This window comes from Pseudorasbora parva, chromosome 1 (assembly GCF_024679245.1).
Source record: "Pseudorasbora parva isolate DD20220531a chromosome 1, ASM2467924v1, whole genome shotgun sequence".
In the NCBI taxonomy this organism is placed as follows: Eukaryota; Metazoa; Chordata; class Actinopteri; order Cypriniformes; family Gobionidae; genus Pseudorasbora; species Pseudorasbora parva.
This window is the reverse complement of record NC_090172.1, coordinates 67,535,903-67,554,736: the sequence shown is the minus strand read 5'-3', so window position 1 is coordinate 67,554,736 and position 18,834 is coordinate 67,535,903. Positions and strand designations below refer to the sequence as shown.

At 39.6% G+C, this 18,834-nt stretch overlaps 1 protein-coding gene across 2 annotated transcripts; it reads right to left on the bottom strand.

The window, feature by feature from the left end:
• Window positions 1-252: 252 nt before the first annotated feature.
• Window positions 253-18,104, bottom strand: LOC137088471 (uncharacterized). 2 transcript variants are annotated; one of them, XM_067452115.1, is made up of 3 exons: window positions 11,499-11,599; window positions 10,500-10,586; window positions 253-1,979 (listed from the first exon to the last, which is right to left on the bottom strand). In XM_067452115.1, exons 2-3 carry the CDS (start codon window positions 10,571-10,573, stop codon window positions 389-391), a joined length of 1,665 nt encoding a protein of 554 aa, XP_067308216.1. In that variant the 5' UTR covers window positions 10,574-10,586; window positions 11,499-11,599; the 3' UTR covers window positions 253-388. The 2 variants fall into 2 exon arrangements, with proteins under 2 accessions (XP_067308216.1, XP_067308217.1); XM_067452116.1 differs by lacking the exons at window positions 10,500-10,586; window positions 11,499-11,599 and adding an exon at window positions 18,079-18,104.
• Between the last annotated feature and the right edge of the window lie 730 nt (window positions 18,105-18,834).

Sequence of the window (18,834 nt, the reverse complement as noted above, 5' to 3'; positions counted from 1 at the left end):
CATACGAGAGAAGTGCCAATCATATGCATATTCCACATTTTATCATAAGTGTGGGGTCATGCATTGGTCTCGGTCTTGACTCGGTCTCGGCCTGTCTTGGTCTTGGTCTTGACTCGGTCTCGGCCCTTCAAAGTCTTGGTCTTGTCTTGGTCTCGGCCCTTCAAAGTCTTGGTCTTGTCTTGGTCTCGGCCCTTCAAAGTCTTGGTCTCGGTTTAGGTGGTCTTGACTACAACACTACGTAACGGGTCACATATGTCTAGATTAAATATATTCAGTATATAATGAAATATAATGATCCTCTTGTAAGTGAACTAATCTCCCCTGACAGAACAATATCAGTTCTGATTTAACATTTTGTATGTTCATATCTTTTATTCTTTGTTAACAGTTACATGTGTGATGACATGGTTTTCGGTGCCAAGTACCCTTTCATATGCTCTACAGCCCCCTTGTTTCTCTTCTCTTCTCCAGCTTTCCTCAGATCCTCCAGGTTCTTCACCCATTCATCTTTTCCCTCCTCCTTCAGTCTGGGAATCAGGAACTCCAGATGTTGAAGAGTGAAAGCGCTGTCGGCTTTTAATGCGATCTTAGACAGAATCATGGCAGTCTCATAAGCTTCTTGCAGCAGGTTGGACTTTTCATTTTTAATCTTCTGCAGATCACTGATCAGTTTTTCTTCTATTTCTGTTTTGCTCTCAGACACATTCCTGATCCTTCCATCCATACCAGTGAGTCCATTCTCCTGTCTCAACTGATCAAATGACATAATGACATTCTCTGTCTTCGTTACATATTTTTTGTTCTCCCTGATGTGTTCGCTGTAATGACACTTCCCTGTACACACTGTGCAGTGGTTATTTTTCATGACTAAACACCATGAGAGATTAGAAGAGACCCACCAGCAGCCCTCATGACAGTTTTCCTCACAGACAGAGCAAGAGGTTATGTTTCTGTTCCACCACCATTTGTCATCTGTGGGGACTTTTTCTTTGACAACTTTGTTGACTCTGAACTTAAATGTTTCACTATTCTCTCTGTTCTGTCTGAGGGCTTCCTGAATCTGATTGAGTTCTTTGGTTTTTAGCTCCTTCTCATTGATTTGGTCCCTCAGGTTAGAGACACAGGACTCAAGTCGTTTTCGCTCTTTCAGAACATCTAATGTCATCTTAACACTTTTTCTGTTGTCTTCTTTTTGGAGTGTCAAGAACTCCTTCATGCTTTCCTCTCCCATTTCCCAGACTGATCTGTATGCTTGCTCATACTGCTCTTCTCTTTCCTCTTTCTGTCGGTTGTTGAATAAGAAGTAAACAGGTTTGTTGTTTTCATCTCTTCTACAGGGTATTTCTGCTGTATTAATGGCATTGAGGGCATTTGTTGGAGGTAATCCATCTGAATGTGTAAGTAGAAACACGATGTTGTTCTCTATATCTCTTCCAAACAGAGACAGAACTGAGTGAAATATGTAAAGCTCTTTTCCAGAGAGACGATTCTGAGTTGCCTTCATCACAAAACACACTGCATCAATATAATGAACCCCATCCTTATGTGAAAATAATCTGCCCAGATACTCAGAAATCTTTCCATCTTTCTCAAATCCTTCAGTGTCTCCGTATCCTGGAGTGTCAATGATGGTCAGAGATGTTGGGTTTTCTTCAACAAACGCCTCATAAACAGTGATCTTACGTGTCTGGGATTGGGATTGATCTTCATTTTGTTCTTCATCTTCTGTGATTTGATAAAAATCTTGATCCTCATATGTCAATCCCAGTAAGTGGTTGATCATGGAGTTTATTAGAGTAGTTTTCCCGGAGCCGGTTTCTCCCACCATCAGTATGACTTTGTTCTGTACATTTCTTTTTTTCTGTCCATATGTCCATCGTCTGACCTTTCTATCATTTCCATCTATATAACTTTTTTCTGTGTTCAGACGGTAAAGCGCTGGTGTACCTGAATTAATGAGCGTGGCATTATGAACTGATCTGAAAAAGAGAGAACAGATTTATAACACTTTGGTTTGATCAGCTATTAACATACAATCCCTGTGGCAGATGGTTTTTAACATAAGACATTTATGAAGGTCAGTGTGCTACTCTGCAGTCATTTAGTCGGTCTTCTGCACTTCCATAACTGTCTGATTTGGCTCAGCTACAAAATCACACATCAGAAGACTAAAGTGGACGTTATACATCCAGAAGTTTAGAAAATCACTCTGGATCTCTCATATCCAAGTCAGTTTCTATTTGAACTGTTGCTATCCAGCTCGTACTACAGAGCCTTAAGCACCAAACAAATGTTCTTCCTTAAGGCTACATCAAGAAGAGTTAGGGTGCTTTCACACCAGCACTTTTGGTGTGCACCCGGATTCGATTAACGTCAGAGTTTGGTTGGTTTGGATGATGTAAACGCGGTCTTCAAAACTCGAGTGCGCACCCATGAACCGTACCCGGTTGTCTGGGGTACGGTTCGCTGCTGATGTGAATGCAATCATACTAAATCACGGAAGTGAATCACTATTAATTATGTATGATTTGATAAAAAACATTGTTTTATGTGTGTTTCACTCATTTACCTGATGAGCGTCATTGACATACTGCTAGTAGAGAGCTGTAGATCTCATTTCTGCTCTTCTTCAGCGTTCTTTAGAGCATTTGCAGTACATTCGCGGCAGAGTGCTATTATGTACGGAAGCTTTAGTAACAAAACCAACGGTTCAAAAACACAACTATAAAAATGATGGGAGCAATGCTATGCATTCTGCCACCTTCATGCTTATTACTAAGCAACCGGTTAAACAGCTGATGCTTTGATGACGCAAATGAACCCCGGTTCGGACCCAAATAATATATTATGAACACAGTCTAGCGGAGACAGGGGTAGGGGGGAGCATTCAAACTCAGGTTTGGTCCAGTCAATTGAACCAAGTGTGAAAGATTCCCAGATTCCCCTAAAATTTCCCACTGGGCAATGACAAATATGTATGTGCAATACTAATAATATTTATTTGACAAAAACCTTCCTCTTTTCTTCCATTCCCAGTATATGGTTTAATGCTCTGCTGTATATATCACACCTATACATTAGTGGTAGTAAGATTCACAGATTTGCATGTTGGTGTTTGTATTGTGATACATCATTTCTGAAGACAGAACCTGACAGACTGACCCAGGTTTGAACCAGTCTAAAACTGGACCTGATAGACTGACTCAGGTCTTAACCTAGTCAGTTCAAGTGACTTAATTCCGATTTATCCCTCTCATGTGGCACAGATCAGATATTAATGTTTAAGCAGGAAAAAAAACCTGCCTCACTCATGTGTGGTAATAAATCTGATATGAATCAGATATGTGCATTTGCATCTGCCTTGTAAGCAGTCAAATCGAACATTCCCCAGTAAATGCGAGTCGTACGTACGTCATTGGAAAAGGCTGCAACAAGGGCTCTCCTCGTTTTTCTCCGCCTTACAAGATCATTGTTTTGCTGGGAAGGAAGGAGGCGGGAACTGGCGAACCTTTAACAACTTTTATTAACTAACCAAAAGGAAAGTAAACCGCGGGCAGCCCCTCATGGACGACTGCCTGCACACACGTCTTCCACTGTCTTTGCTCCTCCCTTTATACTCCCGTCACTCCGCCATGGTGAGACAGGCCGGGGGGCACTCCCGAGACTGCGCTCTACTCGGGGGGCCCGATCACGGCGACCGCGGCACCTGGGGTAAGGACAGAGAGGCGAGAGAAACGGAGCCAGGAGCACGAGGAGCAACAGAATGAGAGAGGGGAGAGAGGAAAAAAAGAAAAGGTCGGGTCGGAAAAAATCTGGTCGGTTTCCCTGACACACTGCTTCTCGGTCCTCACCAGCCGAGAGGCACTTCCTCACGGTGCCATGCGATGGTGCTGGACGCCCGGTGGACGGCCCGATCCTCCTACGCCCCCTGGCGGCCGGCGGTGGCTCCTCCAATTGAGGGCAGTCGGCAGCGGCCCCGTTCTCCCTGCTCCTCCCCATCATGGCGGACGGCAGGAGGCTCCGGCCCATGGCGAACACCGGCGACTCCTCTGCTCCCTCCAGGACGGCCGCCACCCCACCTTGACCCAGGGGCACGGCAGCGAGCTCTCCATCCCACCGGTCTTCACTCGCTCCAGCACCACCGCCTCGGGCAGCCCTCGCAGTCCTTCTCCATCCGCGCTGCCCGAACTCCTCAGCACCATGATCCCCCTCAGCAGCGAGGGCTCTTCGACAGCATGTCCCTCCTTCTTCCCGGGCTTCGGCACCAATGTAACGGAATTCCTAGATGGGAAGGAAGGAGGCGGGACCCAGCGAACGTTCAACAACTTTTATTAACTAACCAAAACGAAAGTAAACCGCGGGCAGCCCCTCACGGACGACTGCCCCCACACACATAACAAAACATAAACAAAACTCAACATAAAGTCCAGGCCTGGTCCTCTCTCGTCTTCCACTGTCTTTGCTCATCCCTTTATACTCCCGTCACTCTGCCATGGTGAGACGAGACCGGTGTGTTGCGCAAATGGCGCTCATTAGCACTCACCACCGGCCCGCTCTCACGGCCCCTCGCCTTGCTGCTTGCCACAGCTGACCTTTAAAGACGGTGTTTTCCTTCCTTTTCCATTTTAGAACATCTTAGGCTGTATCACCAGTTTATAGTGTAAATGCAAATATCAGATACTGGTCACTTTTAAAAGATGATGTAAGCGGGTCATCAAAAAATGGATATAGTCACCAAATCGGATTTGTGCATCAAGACTTGCAGTGTAAATGTGGCCTACGACAGAACCTGATAGACCGATCCAGGTCTGAACCAGTCTGCACCCATTACTTACATTTACATTTACATTTAATCATTTAGCAGACGCTTTTATCCAAAGCGACTTACAAAAAAGGGGAGAGTAATAGAAGCAACGGAACAGACAAGGCCAAAAACCTGTAAGAGCTGTAAGAAATCTCAATTAATTAGCACAATACACAATTTTTTTTTTTTTTTTTTTTTTTTTTTTTTTTTTTTTTTTTTAAAGACAGACATCTACAACAAAAACTCACGTCCGCACAGTGCCGAACACTGGATTTTGATAGCTAAGATAGCTACAACCCATTAGGACTAAGGCTGTTGCCCCAGCTGTTGTCGTTAATGCAGATTCAGTGGCCCAATGGGTTGGTTTTGTATTCTAGCTAAACGCGCAGCAATAGCCATCTACAACAAAAACTCACGTACGCAATATACAGAACACTGGATTCTGATAGTTATGATTACTATGTAACATACCCGCCTGAAGGCGCAAATCCGGATGAGAGACGTAGATATGATCCCGGAGTGTACGCTTTTGGTCGTTGCTGTGGTGATCAGTAAGTGCTATTCTGTATTGGTCAAGTGCAAATGGAAAAGATGTGTCTTAAGATGTTTTTTAAGAATGGCTACAGACTCGGCAGCACGAATTGAGATCGGCAGGTCATTCCACCAAGTAGGAACGGTCCAGGAAAATGTCCGTGAGAGCGATTTCATGCCTCTTTGGGATGGAACCACGAGGCGCCGCTCGTTCGCAGAACGCAAGCTTCTGGAGGGTGTGTAAGTCTGAGCAAGTGAATTTAGGTATATTGGTGCCGAGCCAGAGGTTGTTTTGTAGGCGATAACTAGTGCCTTGAATTTGATGCGAGCAGCCATTGGCAACCAGTGCAGTTTGATGAAGAGAGGCGTAACATGCGCTCTCTTCGGCTCATTAAAGACCACTCTCGCCGCTGCATTCTGGATCAGCTGCAAGGGTTTGATAGTGCATGCTGGAAGCCCAGCCAGAAGAGCATTACAATAATCCAGTCTGGAGAGAACAAGAGCTTGAACCAGGAGTTGTGCAGCCTGTTCTGATAGGAAGGGTCTAATCTTTCTAATGTTGTATAAAGCAAATCTGCAGGACCGGGCTGTTGCAGTAATGTGGTCAGTGAAGTTTAACTGGTCATCAATCACAACTCCAAGGTTTCTTGCTGTCCTTGATGGAGTTATGGTCGATGAACCAAGCTGAATGGAGAAATTTTGATGAAGTGCTGGGTTGGTTGAGAAAACAAGTAATTCTGTCTTTGCAAGATTGAGTTTAAGATGATGCTCTTTCATCCAGTCAGAAATGTCTGTCAGACAGGCAGCGATACGAACACTGACTGTAGGATCATCTGGTTGAAATGAGAAGTAGAGTTGAGTGTCATCCGCATAGCAGTGATAGGAGAAGCCGTGTTTCTGAATGACAGAACCTAATGATGACATGTAGATGGAGAAGAGAAGTGGTCCAAGGACTGAGCCCTGGGGAACCCCAGTAGCTAGATTATAAGACTTAGACACTTCACCTCTCCATGACACCCTGTAGGACCTACCAGAGAGGTAAGACCTGAACCACTGGAGAGCAGATCCTGAGATCCCCGTCCTCTTAAGTGTTGACAGGAGGATCTGGTGGTTAACTGTGTCAAAAGCAGCAGACAGATCCAGCAGAATGAGCACTGAGGATTTGGAAGCTGCTTTTGCCAGTCTCAGTGCCTCAGTTACCGAGAGCAAGGCCGTCTCAGTCGAATGGCCGCTTTTGAAGCCGGATTGGTTGTTGTCTAGGAGGTTGTCCTGTTCAAGAAACCTAGAGAGTTGATTGAACACAACTCGCTCAAGGGTCTTTGCAATGAAAGGCAGAAGGGATACCGGTCGGTAGTTTTCTAAAAGTGCTGGATTCAGAGAGGGTTTCTTAAGCAGTGGGGTTACCCGAGCCTGCTTAAATGCTGTGGGAAAGGTTCCCGTGTGAAGAGAAGTGTTGACAATGTGAGTGAGTGCAGGAGTGATTGAAGAAGAAATAGCCTGAAGGAGGTGAGTGGGAATAGGATCAAGTGGACAGGTAGTAGGGTGATTGGAAAGGATGAGTTTAGAAATATCTGCCTTGGAGAGCGGAGAGAAGGATGGAAGCGTGTTCGTGTTAGTTGTTGAGATGTGCGTGTCAGTTAGTGATGAGGAGAACTGTTTGCTAATGAGAGCTGTTTTGTTGGTGAAAAATGATGCAAAGTCATCAGCTGTAAGAGTTGATGAAGGAGGGGGAGGAGGTGGACAAAGGAGAGAGGAGAATGTTTTAAAGAGTTGGCGAGAGTCAGAGCAATTGTTGATTTTGTTGTGGTAGTATGTTGTTTTAGCAGTGGAGACATTTGTAGAGAAAGAAGAGAGAAGAGACTGATAAAAGGCAAGGTCAGTATTGTTTTTAGATTTATGCCATTTCCTCTCTGCCGCCCTGAGTCCAGAGCGATGTTCACGGAGAACTTCAGACAGCCAGGGGGCAGATGGGGTGGGGCGGGCTGGTCTGGATGAAAGGGGGCAAAAACTGTCTAAGGAGGATGTTAGAGTGGAGCAAAGAGTGTCAGTAGCACTGTTAGTGTCCAGTGCTGAGAACTGAGCAGGTGGAGGGAGTGAAGATGAAACCATAGTGGATAGGCGAGAGGGAGAGAGTGAGCGTAGATTACGCCGAAAGGTAATCTGTGTAGGAGTATGTTTTGTATCAGGAGTCAGTATGAGGTTAAGAGTGATGAGAAAGTGGTCTGAGGTGTGTAATGGAGTAACTAAAGTGTTGTCTGTGGAGCAGTTGCGTGTGTAGACCAGGTCTAATTGGTTACCTGATCTGTGAGTAGCCGTAGTAGATACTAACTTAAGGTCAAATGAAGTCAGTAGAGTGCTGAAGTCTGCAGCTAGGTGTTTATCAAGATGGATGTTGAAGTCGCCAAGCAGAATCAGTGGAGTGCCATCCTCAGGGAAGCTAGAAAGTAACACATCCAACTCCTCCACAAAGTTACCGAGGTGACCTGGAGGACGATAGACCACTACCACATGGATTTTAACAGGGTGAGTAATAGTGATTGAGTGCGATTCAAATGAATTGGCCGGTAGAGACGGTAATGGATCAAATTTCCAATCATTTGAGATAAGCAAACCAGTACCCCCACCCCTCCCAATAGGCCGAGGAGTGTGTGAAAAAGTATAATTGCTTGAGAGTGCTGCAGGAGTGGCAGTGTCCTCTGGTTTGATCCAGGTCTCAGTTAGGGCCATGAGGCTAAGCTGAGAATGAGTCCCAATAGATGAAATAAAGTCTGCTTTGTTTACAGCCGACTGGCAATTCCAGAGACCAATTGGAATAAAGAGTAAAGTAGCAGAGGATGTTAGGATATAGGGCAAATTATTAGGATTACGGCGTCTCGTGCGTACGGAGCGTGATTTACGAGTGCTAGTAGTTATAGTTGAGATTTGAAAGCACATGGTGAAAAGGCCAGGTAGGAATTAGAGCCGAACACAAATAATGAAAAGGAAGATGATACTCAAGTGCCTTGCCGGGGTCCTTGCTCGGGAGGAGTTGCACTGGGAAGAGTTGAAGTCTTTACACTCGTCGGTCTTCACACAAGGAGGGCTTCACACTGCCGCTTCCGCTTCCGCGGACTATCACGCTATTTATACTCACTTGAGTATCGTTATTGAAAGCAGCTGGGAACGCCCCCAACAAACTCGCTTCCAACGTGGCAATGACCAAACAAATGCTAACTCAACAAATGCTAACTCCCACACACACCCAGAGAATATACCAAAACTAATAATACACACCTCAGCACTACACAGACACACTTATCCAACAACAAATGAACAAACAATCAAATGAGAAAAGTTACAAACACTTACAGAGTAGTTGTCTATCAGTCAATTGAATTGCTTCTCTCTAGCCAAAATGTTTCAAACACACAAGGCTTTTAATACCTCGCTGGCCACGCCCCCAACAAACTCGCTTCCAACGTGGCAATGACCAAACAAATGCTAACTCAACAAATGCTAACTCCCACACACACCCAGAGAATATACCAAAACTAATAATACACACCTCAGCACTACACAGACACACTTATCCAACAACAAATGAACAAACAATCAAATGAGAAAAGTTACAAACACTTACAGAGTAGTTGTCTATCAGTCAATTGAATTGCTTCTCTCTACTTCTGTCAAAGAAGGTCAAAATACCGGCTTGATCATATATTTACACAGACGCCTCATTCGACCAATCTTCGCAGGCACGAATAAGGGATCTATAAATATATTTCTATGATCATGCTGGGATTTTGACCTTACTCAGCGGAAGTAATGGCACTGGGGAACACTAGATGAGATTCGTCTGATATGAGGTAAAAAAATAACAAATACTGTTGTGTTTCTCACAGAAACCGATTGTTTTGTGTCTTAAGACATTGATGCGTCGCCACGAGCCAAAGGGTTTAATATGGCTACATATGTCTGTTTGTTTTTTTACTCTCATAGAAATACACCCCATTGACATGCGTTATACGAGCAACGGTTGAGTTAAAAATCTACATTTGTGTTCTACTGAAGAAACAAACACACCTACATCTCAGATGCCCTGGGGGTCAGCAGATAAACATCACATTCTCATTTTTGGGTTAACTATCCCTTTAAATCTCAGATCTCAGCAGAGGAGGATTGAACAACTCCACAAACAGCATTACCTTAGCACTAGAAGCTCTTATTGAGAATTAACAGAGATGTTGCTATTTGGTTGAAAATGTTTCGGACTCTTGACTAGTCCAGTAAATGTCCAGCAGTTTCTAATCTGATGGATTGTGCGCCTTTTAAGATGCACACAGACATTGAAGAATCAGCGTCTCAATAACTTATGCTTCATGCTGATTCTTGAAGTCTTGAGAAAGTCTCATAGCTGCTGGAGTTCAAAATGTTTAGTTAACAATGTAGAATTACAGGTTTGCTATAATTAATAATACAAAATGATAGCATATCAAAAGAATAGATGCTGGCTGACAGCAGTGAAACAGTGACTATATGATGATTATACTTTTATCATCAAGTAGACAATACCATCTGATCACATTTTATTTGGCTTGTCTTGCCTTAATAAACACAGCTACAACAGCCAGAGAAAAACTAATGATACAAAGTCAAGTCAATAAAGCAAATTCTGATCACCATAATGGTGACCTCAAACCAAACTATTTGCATTAACATATCGACAACAAAAATTCTCAACTTCTGTAGACGTCTGACAGTAATAAAGTCAGTCTGGACAGTAGTGTGAAGCTGGTAATGCTGTTTGTGGAGTTGTTTAATCTTCCTCTGCTGAGACCTTCAGAGATTTAATGTGCTACCATACTTTTCACACTTTTACAGGTTTTTTTTTCTTTTCTTTTTTTCGTCTGTCTGAATTTGGAGCTTGATGTCAAACGAACGTTGGATTTAGACGTCAACCCAACTTTCATTTTTAAGCATATGACATCTGAGTGATGGATTAGTTGGAGTCCAACGTCTTCCTGATGTCGCAATAGCAGATTTGTCTTGTTTTAAATTAACACTAAACACTGAAATTAAAAATGTACTTCAGCCAGAAATGTACTTTTGCTGTTTTCAAAAATAAAAAAATAAAAAAATAAAAAAGTTCCCCCCCGTCATAGATAATGTTGATTATGACACTAACCTTTTGGACCATGCATGTTGTTCTTCAGTCTGGTTAGACTCTGAGATGCTCTTTACTCTTTTATAGTTTAACATGGTGCCTGTGTCTCTGTAAGATATAATGTTCAAAGGGTATAAAATAATAAAGGAATCATGATTATTAAAATAATGAAAAAAAACTCCTTTCCCGCGCTCCTCTCTATCCTCTCATAGCAGCCCAATTGGTGCCAGCTTTTACTCCTTTAAGCAGGAACTGGCTGAGGATATGTTAAGACAAGAATGCACTAAAAATGAAAAGGGAAAAAAAAAGTCGACAACAGTCAAAATGATCCCCGTTCACATAGGACGCTCTATTATTTATGCCTGGCCAGTAGATGGCGATGTCACATTTTAAAGATGCACTACACACCTATAAACTGAACACATAATACACACACGCATGGCATCAATATTTTCAAAAAATGTATTAATGTACTGCACTTCGATAGCATTTATTAATTGTTTTTAATGATAATTTCAACATGTACTAATACATTATTAAAATAAAAGTTGTATTTGTCCACTTGTAGTTGTATTTACCCTTTTTATATTAAATTAAATATGTATAGGCACATAATGTGTATATGCGGTTATGTTTTCACAAAATTCAATTGATTCACTTGCATAAAGTAGTCATGTATTTTCTGTTTTCTGGCAATGAGTGTTTTACTTGACTGTGACTTCATTTGACTAATCAAATGATTTATTACTTAATAGTATATATAATATTATAATTATATATTTTAAAGTTAGATATATAAATCAGTGGGGAAAAAACTTAAATTAATTAAAGTGCCTTTCACAAAACATGTTGTCTGTTTAACAGATTGTGTTAAACATTAAATAAATATTTGAAGTTAGCAAGTTAACATAAGTTCAACATATAAGAACATATATGACTACAATATAAAAGAGCATGTCATTTTTAAAAAGTATACTTTCAATTATAAATATTTGAAAAATAAGTGAAAATTGTCCTCACCTGGAGGAGTTTCTCTGCTTGAAGTTGTTGTGTTGATATTCTTTAATGTCTTGTATGGAAACACACTGTCAGGTTTATTATATACCCAGCTGGTACTGTTGGGGGCGGAGGCATGCGGAAGTACAGCCACATACTGTCCATACATGCATAACAACATATTTTCCACTTTAAGATGAAAATATTTCAACTCCAATCTAAGTAATAATGATGAAAAAGGCGATTCAAATCCACTGCTTCACAGCCAGTGACACTGAAAATAATGAAGAATAAAACATGAAAATAGTATATGGTCACAGTTAGGTTTAGTCAGAATAAGCATTTACAGATTATGAAAATATTTACAGTATTTTGAACACTATGAATAAATATAAATATTAGCTGAGTTTAGGAGATATTGGACTAAACAGTGAGTATTACATAAGCCGTGGGGGTATTTAACTGTTCAAGAGAGAAATGGCCATTGGAAAAAAACTGTTCCTAATATGTAATAAAATGTTATAAGAAATGAGTAAATGTAAAAAGAGAAATACAGGACACACACAGTGTAGGTTGCTATTAAGAAGTGAAAATGTATTCTTTGATTGTCCAAATAGATAATTTATTTACAAGTCAGTAACATGTATTAATTGTTAATAGGGTTAAAGTTGATTAGATAACTTTGTGTTCACTTTGACTTTTGCTCTATAAGGTATGAGAGGGGAATTTGTTGTTCAAGTGTTTTCACACAGGCAACTCAACCAGTCTCAGGCTCAATGTCAACACTAAATAACTCCTGCTTAGTGAAGAAAACAAAAGAAAAAACTACAAGTGTGACATTTATTACATTTTTACAAATGTCATATTACATTCTACAGAAAGTCAGTGGGTGTTTTGTCACCTTTTTTCAATTGAATCTTTTTTTCTAATGAATCTTTTTTCCTGTTTATTATATATTTTCATGTAATTTTGTAAAATGCCAACTCATGTAATTTGTCTAATTTTCTCAAATTTATCTTCTATAAATTGAAAAAAAAAGTTTGTGAAGTAATAACAAAATTCATGTCAGGCAAAAAGAGTGTTGTTACAACCAACCCCACTGCCGTTCTAACACTACAGAAAACATGGACATAAGTTTAAATTTAGCACACATCTTGATTTAGTTAAAGTGCCGCTATTGTGCTCGGTAAAAAGGCTCCTTATGTTCTGTGGGTCTCCTACAATACGTTTACATGCATTCAAAGTAAAAGAAAAACATTTTAATTTTGATATCCACAGCATCAGCTATTTTCCCTCAGGCTGTCCCAATCAGATGACTGCATCCTTAGAAGGACTTCATTTGATTATTCAAGAACCTGATCCAGCTAATAAAGGTCTTCAGGATTGAGTTGAAGCTGCCGTTTTCATGGAGGTAGAACAATCTCCTGTCTGTAAATGAATTACCTCATTATAATCTCTCTGTCTACGTTCTGCCAATAATGTGATTAATATGTTTAGTATTTAACTTTGTTAAATACACTATCGATTTAGTTATTACCACATTGTTGTTTTTACCAATGGAAAATTGACAGAATGGTCATTTGTATCTAGGCAGATGTAAAGTCTCAAGGTTGGGCAAGCCATCCCATTGGTTAGTTAATTGCCATTTTCTCCTTGAGCTTTATGTGGACAAAATGTTTGATGAACAACGGTTAAACTCACATTTTTCAAACAGACGTTCTTTAGATGAATTCCCGATAGTAAAATCTGTTCTGATTAGAGCTTTCTTTGGTGTTAAATGAATACAAATAAATAGGTTCTATTAAAGGTTATCTTGTTCGAATATCCTTTTTTGTTTCTATTTGTTAAAAATCACTTTTTCATCATACATAATATATTTTTTATAGTATATTCCCTATGTGTTTGTGGATTTTTATGTAATTTCCTGTCATGTGTTTTGCTTTGTAGTTCTTTGTAGTTTTTCATGTTGATTAAGTTCTCAATGTGTTTATCATCTAAGTCCCTCATCAGTGGATGATATCCTAATAATTTAAGATTATATGGGCAAACAAATTTGTTAAGAGCCACAACATCAGGGCTGTGTTTGGACAGCTAGATGACTTTAAAACACAACATTGCTTGCTGGGAAGTTATTAATTATATAAACCTGTGTTAAATTAACACTCCTCAGAGCCCAACTAAAGCAAATACTGATCACCATAATGGTGACTCTGTCCTTCAGCGATTCTGCTTGTCAACAGCAGGTGTTCATCACTAATGGCTAATCATCGCTCAATTAATCACTTAATTATCTCATTAACTTTAACACATTTAACACTCACATTATTTGTATAAACAGAGCTTTTTCCTCATGAAAACGCAAAACACGCTATGAAGCGCTGTCAAGAGAGTGCCAAACCAACAGGTGGCAATATAATCCTAACTGTAAAGCCATGTTGGCCAATCAGAAGCCTGGAAAAACATCATTGCTGGTTCCGGTTCTGATGCCAGAATCTCGTTTCACTGTCCACCTGACAACACTGCAACCAGAGTTTCTAAAAATGTTCACCTGACAGGAGTTTTCAAAAAAAGATTGGTTTCAGTGTCCGAATACTGCGTTGCAAACGGCCAAACATAGAAAAATCAGTGGTTTTAAAAGTGTGTGTGTTCGTAGGCCTCAGTAAGAACTGCAACACTATTAGAACTCACAGCACAAGATCAAATGTTTCACTTTTATAGAAAATGTAGATTTGAGTTAACATTAGTTACTTTAAAAATCTGGAAGAGAAAACATTTTATGAAATGTAAGTATATAAATAATCCATATAATTTAGTTCACTGTTGTTTGTATGAATTCTTGAAGTCACTGGCATGAAGGGCGTGCATAAATCAAATGCAAGAAAAACAACTGACAGCAATGAAAGATCTCCTGTCATACCTGTCATTAAGAAACAGTGTTTACATTATATGTACAGAAACTACCAGGAAAACTGGTTTGTTACTTTTTGCCATTGAAGGAATGTTTTTATTAGGGGTTCGAGTCTGAAAGGCTGAAACCCTATTGTTATTGTTATTGTTAATTTTCCCATGATGCATCATTTTCCATCTAAAACTGATCGGAGAGACCAAACCGTAAGTTGTAGAGACTTGAAACTTTCAGGGCTGGTCGACCTGACGGGGGCACTACAGCGAGCAAAAGTATGAAACGGCTCATAACTCCTTAACCGTTAGGCGTGGGCTCAAGTGTCTTATATCGTTGGAATCCTTGGCTTGGGACGGACAAAATGCATGCTTTGGATTGGCTCGCCCTTCAGGCACCAATTTCGAGATTTTTTTTTTTTTTTTGAAAAACCTACTTTTGTAAACTTCTGCCACATCTTTTCCCTGACTGGAATCAAAACACTGTCCAAATGTTCTTTGGAGCGAGACTATTAATAATTATGAAAAAAAATCTATTTTACGATTCATGGTTGCTAAGGTGAACCAAAATGTTCATAGTGTCGAGGGCCAATTTTACAAAAAATTATTATAACTTGTGAATGGAAAGAGATAAATTTGGGTTACATGTCTAGAAGCTCAAACTTTGGTCACTTTAAAAAAAAAATTGCGATGATTGTCCTCTTGGTGGCGCTGTAAGAGGAAAAAATGTCATAAAAATGGCTATAACCACTCCCAACCATTAATCTGATAATAAGTGGCATGCAGTCCCTTTGTCCAGTGTGCCAAATGTGCCATGAGAACATTGGTGTATCTCAAAAAACATAGTTTGCATCATCAGCACAATGCCTTGAAGTAGACTAAGAAGTTTCAAGCCAGTGTTTTTCACGGAAGTCCCCTCCTTATACTCCTGAATCCTTGCCAAGTCCAACAATCACAAACATAGCAGGTTTTGCCTTATGGTTTGTGTAACAGTGTAATTTAGCACTTACAAAACTTTTGCGATTGTCTTCAAAACTGCTAGTCCAAATGAGAGAAAACCACCACAGGAAATTGGATAACATAGATCAATAGCTAAACAATAATGTCCAAATGTCCATGGGTTATTTTTATTCTCATAAATATACTGTAGCTATCTATAATGGGGTGGCCAATCCTGCTCGTGGAGGGCCACAACTCCGCAGAGTTTAGCTCCAACCCCAATTAAACACACCTCTACCAGCTAATCAAGGTCTTAACACACCTGTCTGGAAGTTTCTAGTATGTCTATTGAGGCAAGCTGTAGCTAAAGTTCAGGACAGTGACACGCCTGGTCTAGAACTTCAAAATTAAATTAGATATTTATAACAGATTTGACACATATGCATGGACACACTCTGAGGAACCAAGACTGCTAAAAAACATTAAAAATTCTACATTTTCTTTTTTCATCTATGATCCAAGTTCATTTCTTTATTTGGATCCCCATCAGCCAGTACCTAGGCAGTGGTTACTCTTCCTGACGTCCCAACAAGTAAAAAATACAAAACTACATTAAATCTACTACAATAAAAAGTCAATGAAACATACAAACCCAAAATTCATTCCAAATATCAAAATCAACAATTTACTAATGTGCCATTAAATGTTCCTTTAAAGATTAAAAAAAAAAACTTTTTTTACTTAAAATTTGTAATAACTGATAGTAAATCATTCCATATTTCCTATCATCTATATGTTGCAGTATGTTATTTTACAGTAGTTTTACTCTAGTAAAGTATTAACAGCACTTTGATGCATGCCTGGTGTTGAAATTCTGACTAGTACTACTATATAAAAGTTGACATTACAGGACATTAGGAACTCTAGACAGAAATATGTTGGTAACACTTTACAATAAGGTTGTCTTAATTAACATTAGTTAATGCATGAGTTAACATGAACTAACCATGAACAACAGCTCTGTTTAGCATTAGTTCATCTTTGTTAAAGTTAGTTAATAAAAATACAGCTGTTCATGGTTTGTTCATGTTAGTTCACAGTGCATTAACTAATGTTAACAAGATTTGAATAATGGATTAGTAAATGTTGAAATTAACATTAACTTAAATAAATGCTTTAAAAGTGCTGTTCATTATGGGTCCATGTTAACTAATGCAGTTAACAAATGTTAACTAATGAACCTTATTGTAAAGTGTTACCAATATTTCTAATAAAACAAAGCAGAGAGACAATCTTTCACCAGTGGCCATCCTGAAGTTATGTGCATTATTATATTAGCCCTTCTATTACAGTTTTAAAGTAAGTCGTGAGGCTATTATAATTGAAGTGGGGAGGTTATTATAATAAAGCCATGTTTTTGCCTTATGGATTACCAATTGTATAATTACACAAATAACAAAGTTATACTATGGATTTGAAGCAAAACAATCATATGGTCCTAGATGTCTAAGAATTTTGAAAGAAATCAACCACTAGTTAGCTCTAACGAGTTTTACAGCTCTATAATCACGTGGTGTTTGACATATCCACACAAAATGCTTATAATTTGATAGATCTCCTCATGTTGAACAACTTTGCCTCAATAACCACTGCTGTTAAATTTTAAGATTGTTAACCTACTTTTGCAAACTAGTCCTAGGTTTTTTGCCCGATCGGAACCAAACCACTGCGGAATGCTTCTCTGGACTCTCCTGATCAATAGTTATCAAAACATTTTTAAACTTTACCCTTTGAGTCGCTATATTAGTGTCATTTATAGAATGGGTCTGATAAATACTGCTTGCAGCTTTAATTATTATTAATATTATTATTATTATTATTATTATTATTATTATTATTATTAACTTTCAATGACTTTTCAGATTTATCTATTACATTAAACATATGTCATGTTTCCTCCAAATATATATGTTTTTCTTGAGTATCAAGATACATAAAGGTCAATGAATAACTCATGAATTGTGTGTGACACAAACTTATCTCAAAGCATATTGTTCCGTGTTCTCCCCACGGAAAGGGTAACCCAGCGTGCAAAGGATACTACTCGGTCTTCCACATTTATTTGTTTATTTTTTCATAAATGGTGACCAGGTAATAAACCTGAAATAATAAGAAATACAATATTTCAATTTCATGTGCATACTACAGACAATGACAACAAACAACAATAAATAACATTAATCAAAATACAAATATATAATATTACTAATATATTATAATGATAATCATCATCTCATAATTTATGTACATGCTTCATACTTAAAACATTTTTCACCATATTCAAGTCCTACCAAACGCCTGTGCAAGATGCATGCAGTCTTTTCTGCAAGCAGGAAACCACAGCTGGAAACTACAGCTCCCAGAATGCCCCGCAGCAAACCAGGAAGTACAGCGTTATGTTAGATACCGGTCCGCGATTCATACTTAATCAAACATTTATAAAGCTAAAGAAAGTACACAAATGGACACATATTTTACAGCAATGGTATAATTCTAAATGTTAGCTTCATATATGTTAACCGAACTGCTCAGATCTACCGGAGCATAGCGTTATATTTATAGTTCTATACTGCTTAGATCTACCAGGAGCACAACATAAACGTGCAGCGGACCTTACCACTGTACAACAACATAACATGGCAACAGCAGACAACATGAAGCTTACATTATAAGCAAACAAGAAACATTTGAAATTAAGAGAGCTTACCAAGTGGCTGCACACCAGGTTGAAAGTCATTCACTAATTAAATGAATCTCACGCTTGCTTTTCACGTAGTAACCACCGGTCACATGCACTCACAGCACACTCCTCTCTTAAAGAGACACTAGACTATTAGACTGCTAAACCACAGACGTTTCTCCATATGTGTCACTTGCAGTATTTGTAGCTCTGGTTTAAAGAAAATGACAACACTTCACAAATGACAAAATTGCACAAAAAACACAACACCTCCCACTTAAGTTCCTGATCATATGATCCAGTGAACTTAAGAAAACCCCTATTAGTGACAGTTTCTGTATTTTTATTTTTTTTTCACATTTAGTTTTGCACGATGTCTATGTGTAAGTGTCTGATGATGGTGCAACTTAGTCCAATGTCCAAGTCAATCACATCCCTTTGGCAGGTGTACTGCCGGGGTATGCGAGGTATGGGATGTGTGTGCTCTTACTTCATGTATGTGCAATTTGATTGGCATGGTGGCAGCGCTAGGCTTGCACCGACCAGCCAACAGGGATACTAATGGTAACAGGGGTTAGGCCAAGGGGATAAGTGTCAAGGTGGGTGGGGTAAATGAGTTTCAACCTCCACCGGGAGAAGGACCACCAATCTTCTCACATCTCTTCTGATAACTGTTTTGGGCAGTGAAGAACTCCTCTTCTTCCGGCCACCCGCAAGGGAAACAGGAAGGCCGGCACATGTTGCGATGTCAGCATCCCTAACAATCCCTTTGCTGTCGGGATA

Bases quoted from the DNA above. Each gene is read 5' to 3' on its own strand.
- LOC137088471 (XM_067452115.1), bottom strand. From the start codon at position 10,573: ATGTTAAACTATAAAAGAGTAAAGAGCATCTCAGAGTCTAACCAGACT. The intron at 1,980-10,499 runs GTTAGTGTCATA...TCTCTTTTTCAG, and splicing joins CAACATGCATGGTCCAAAAG to ATCAGTTCATAATGCCACGC.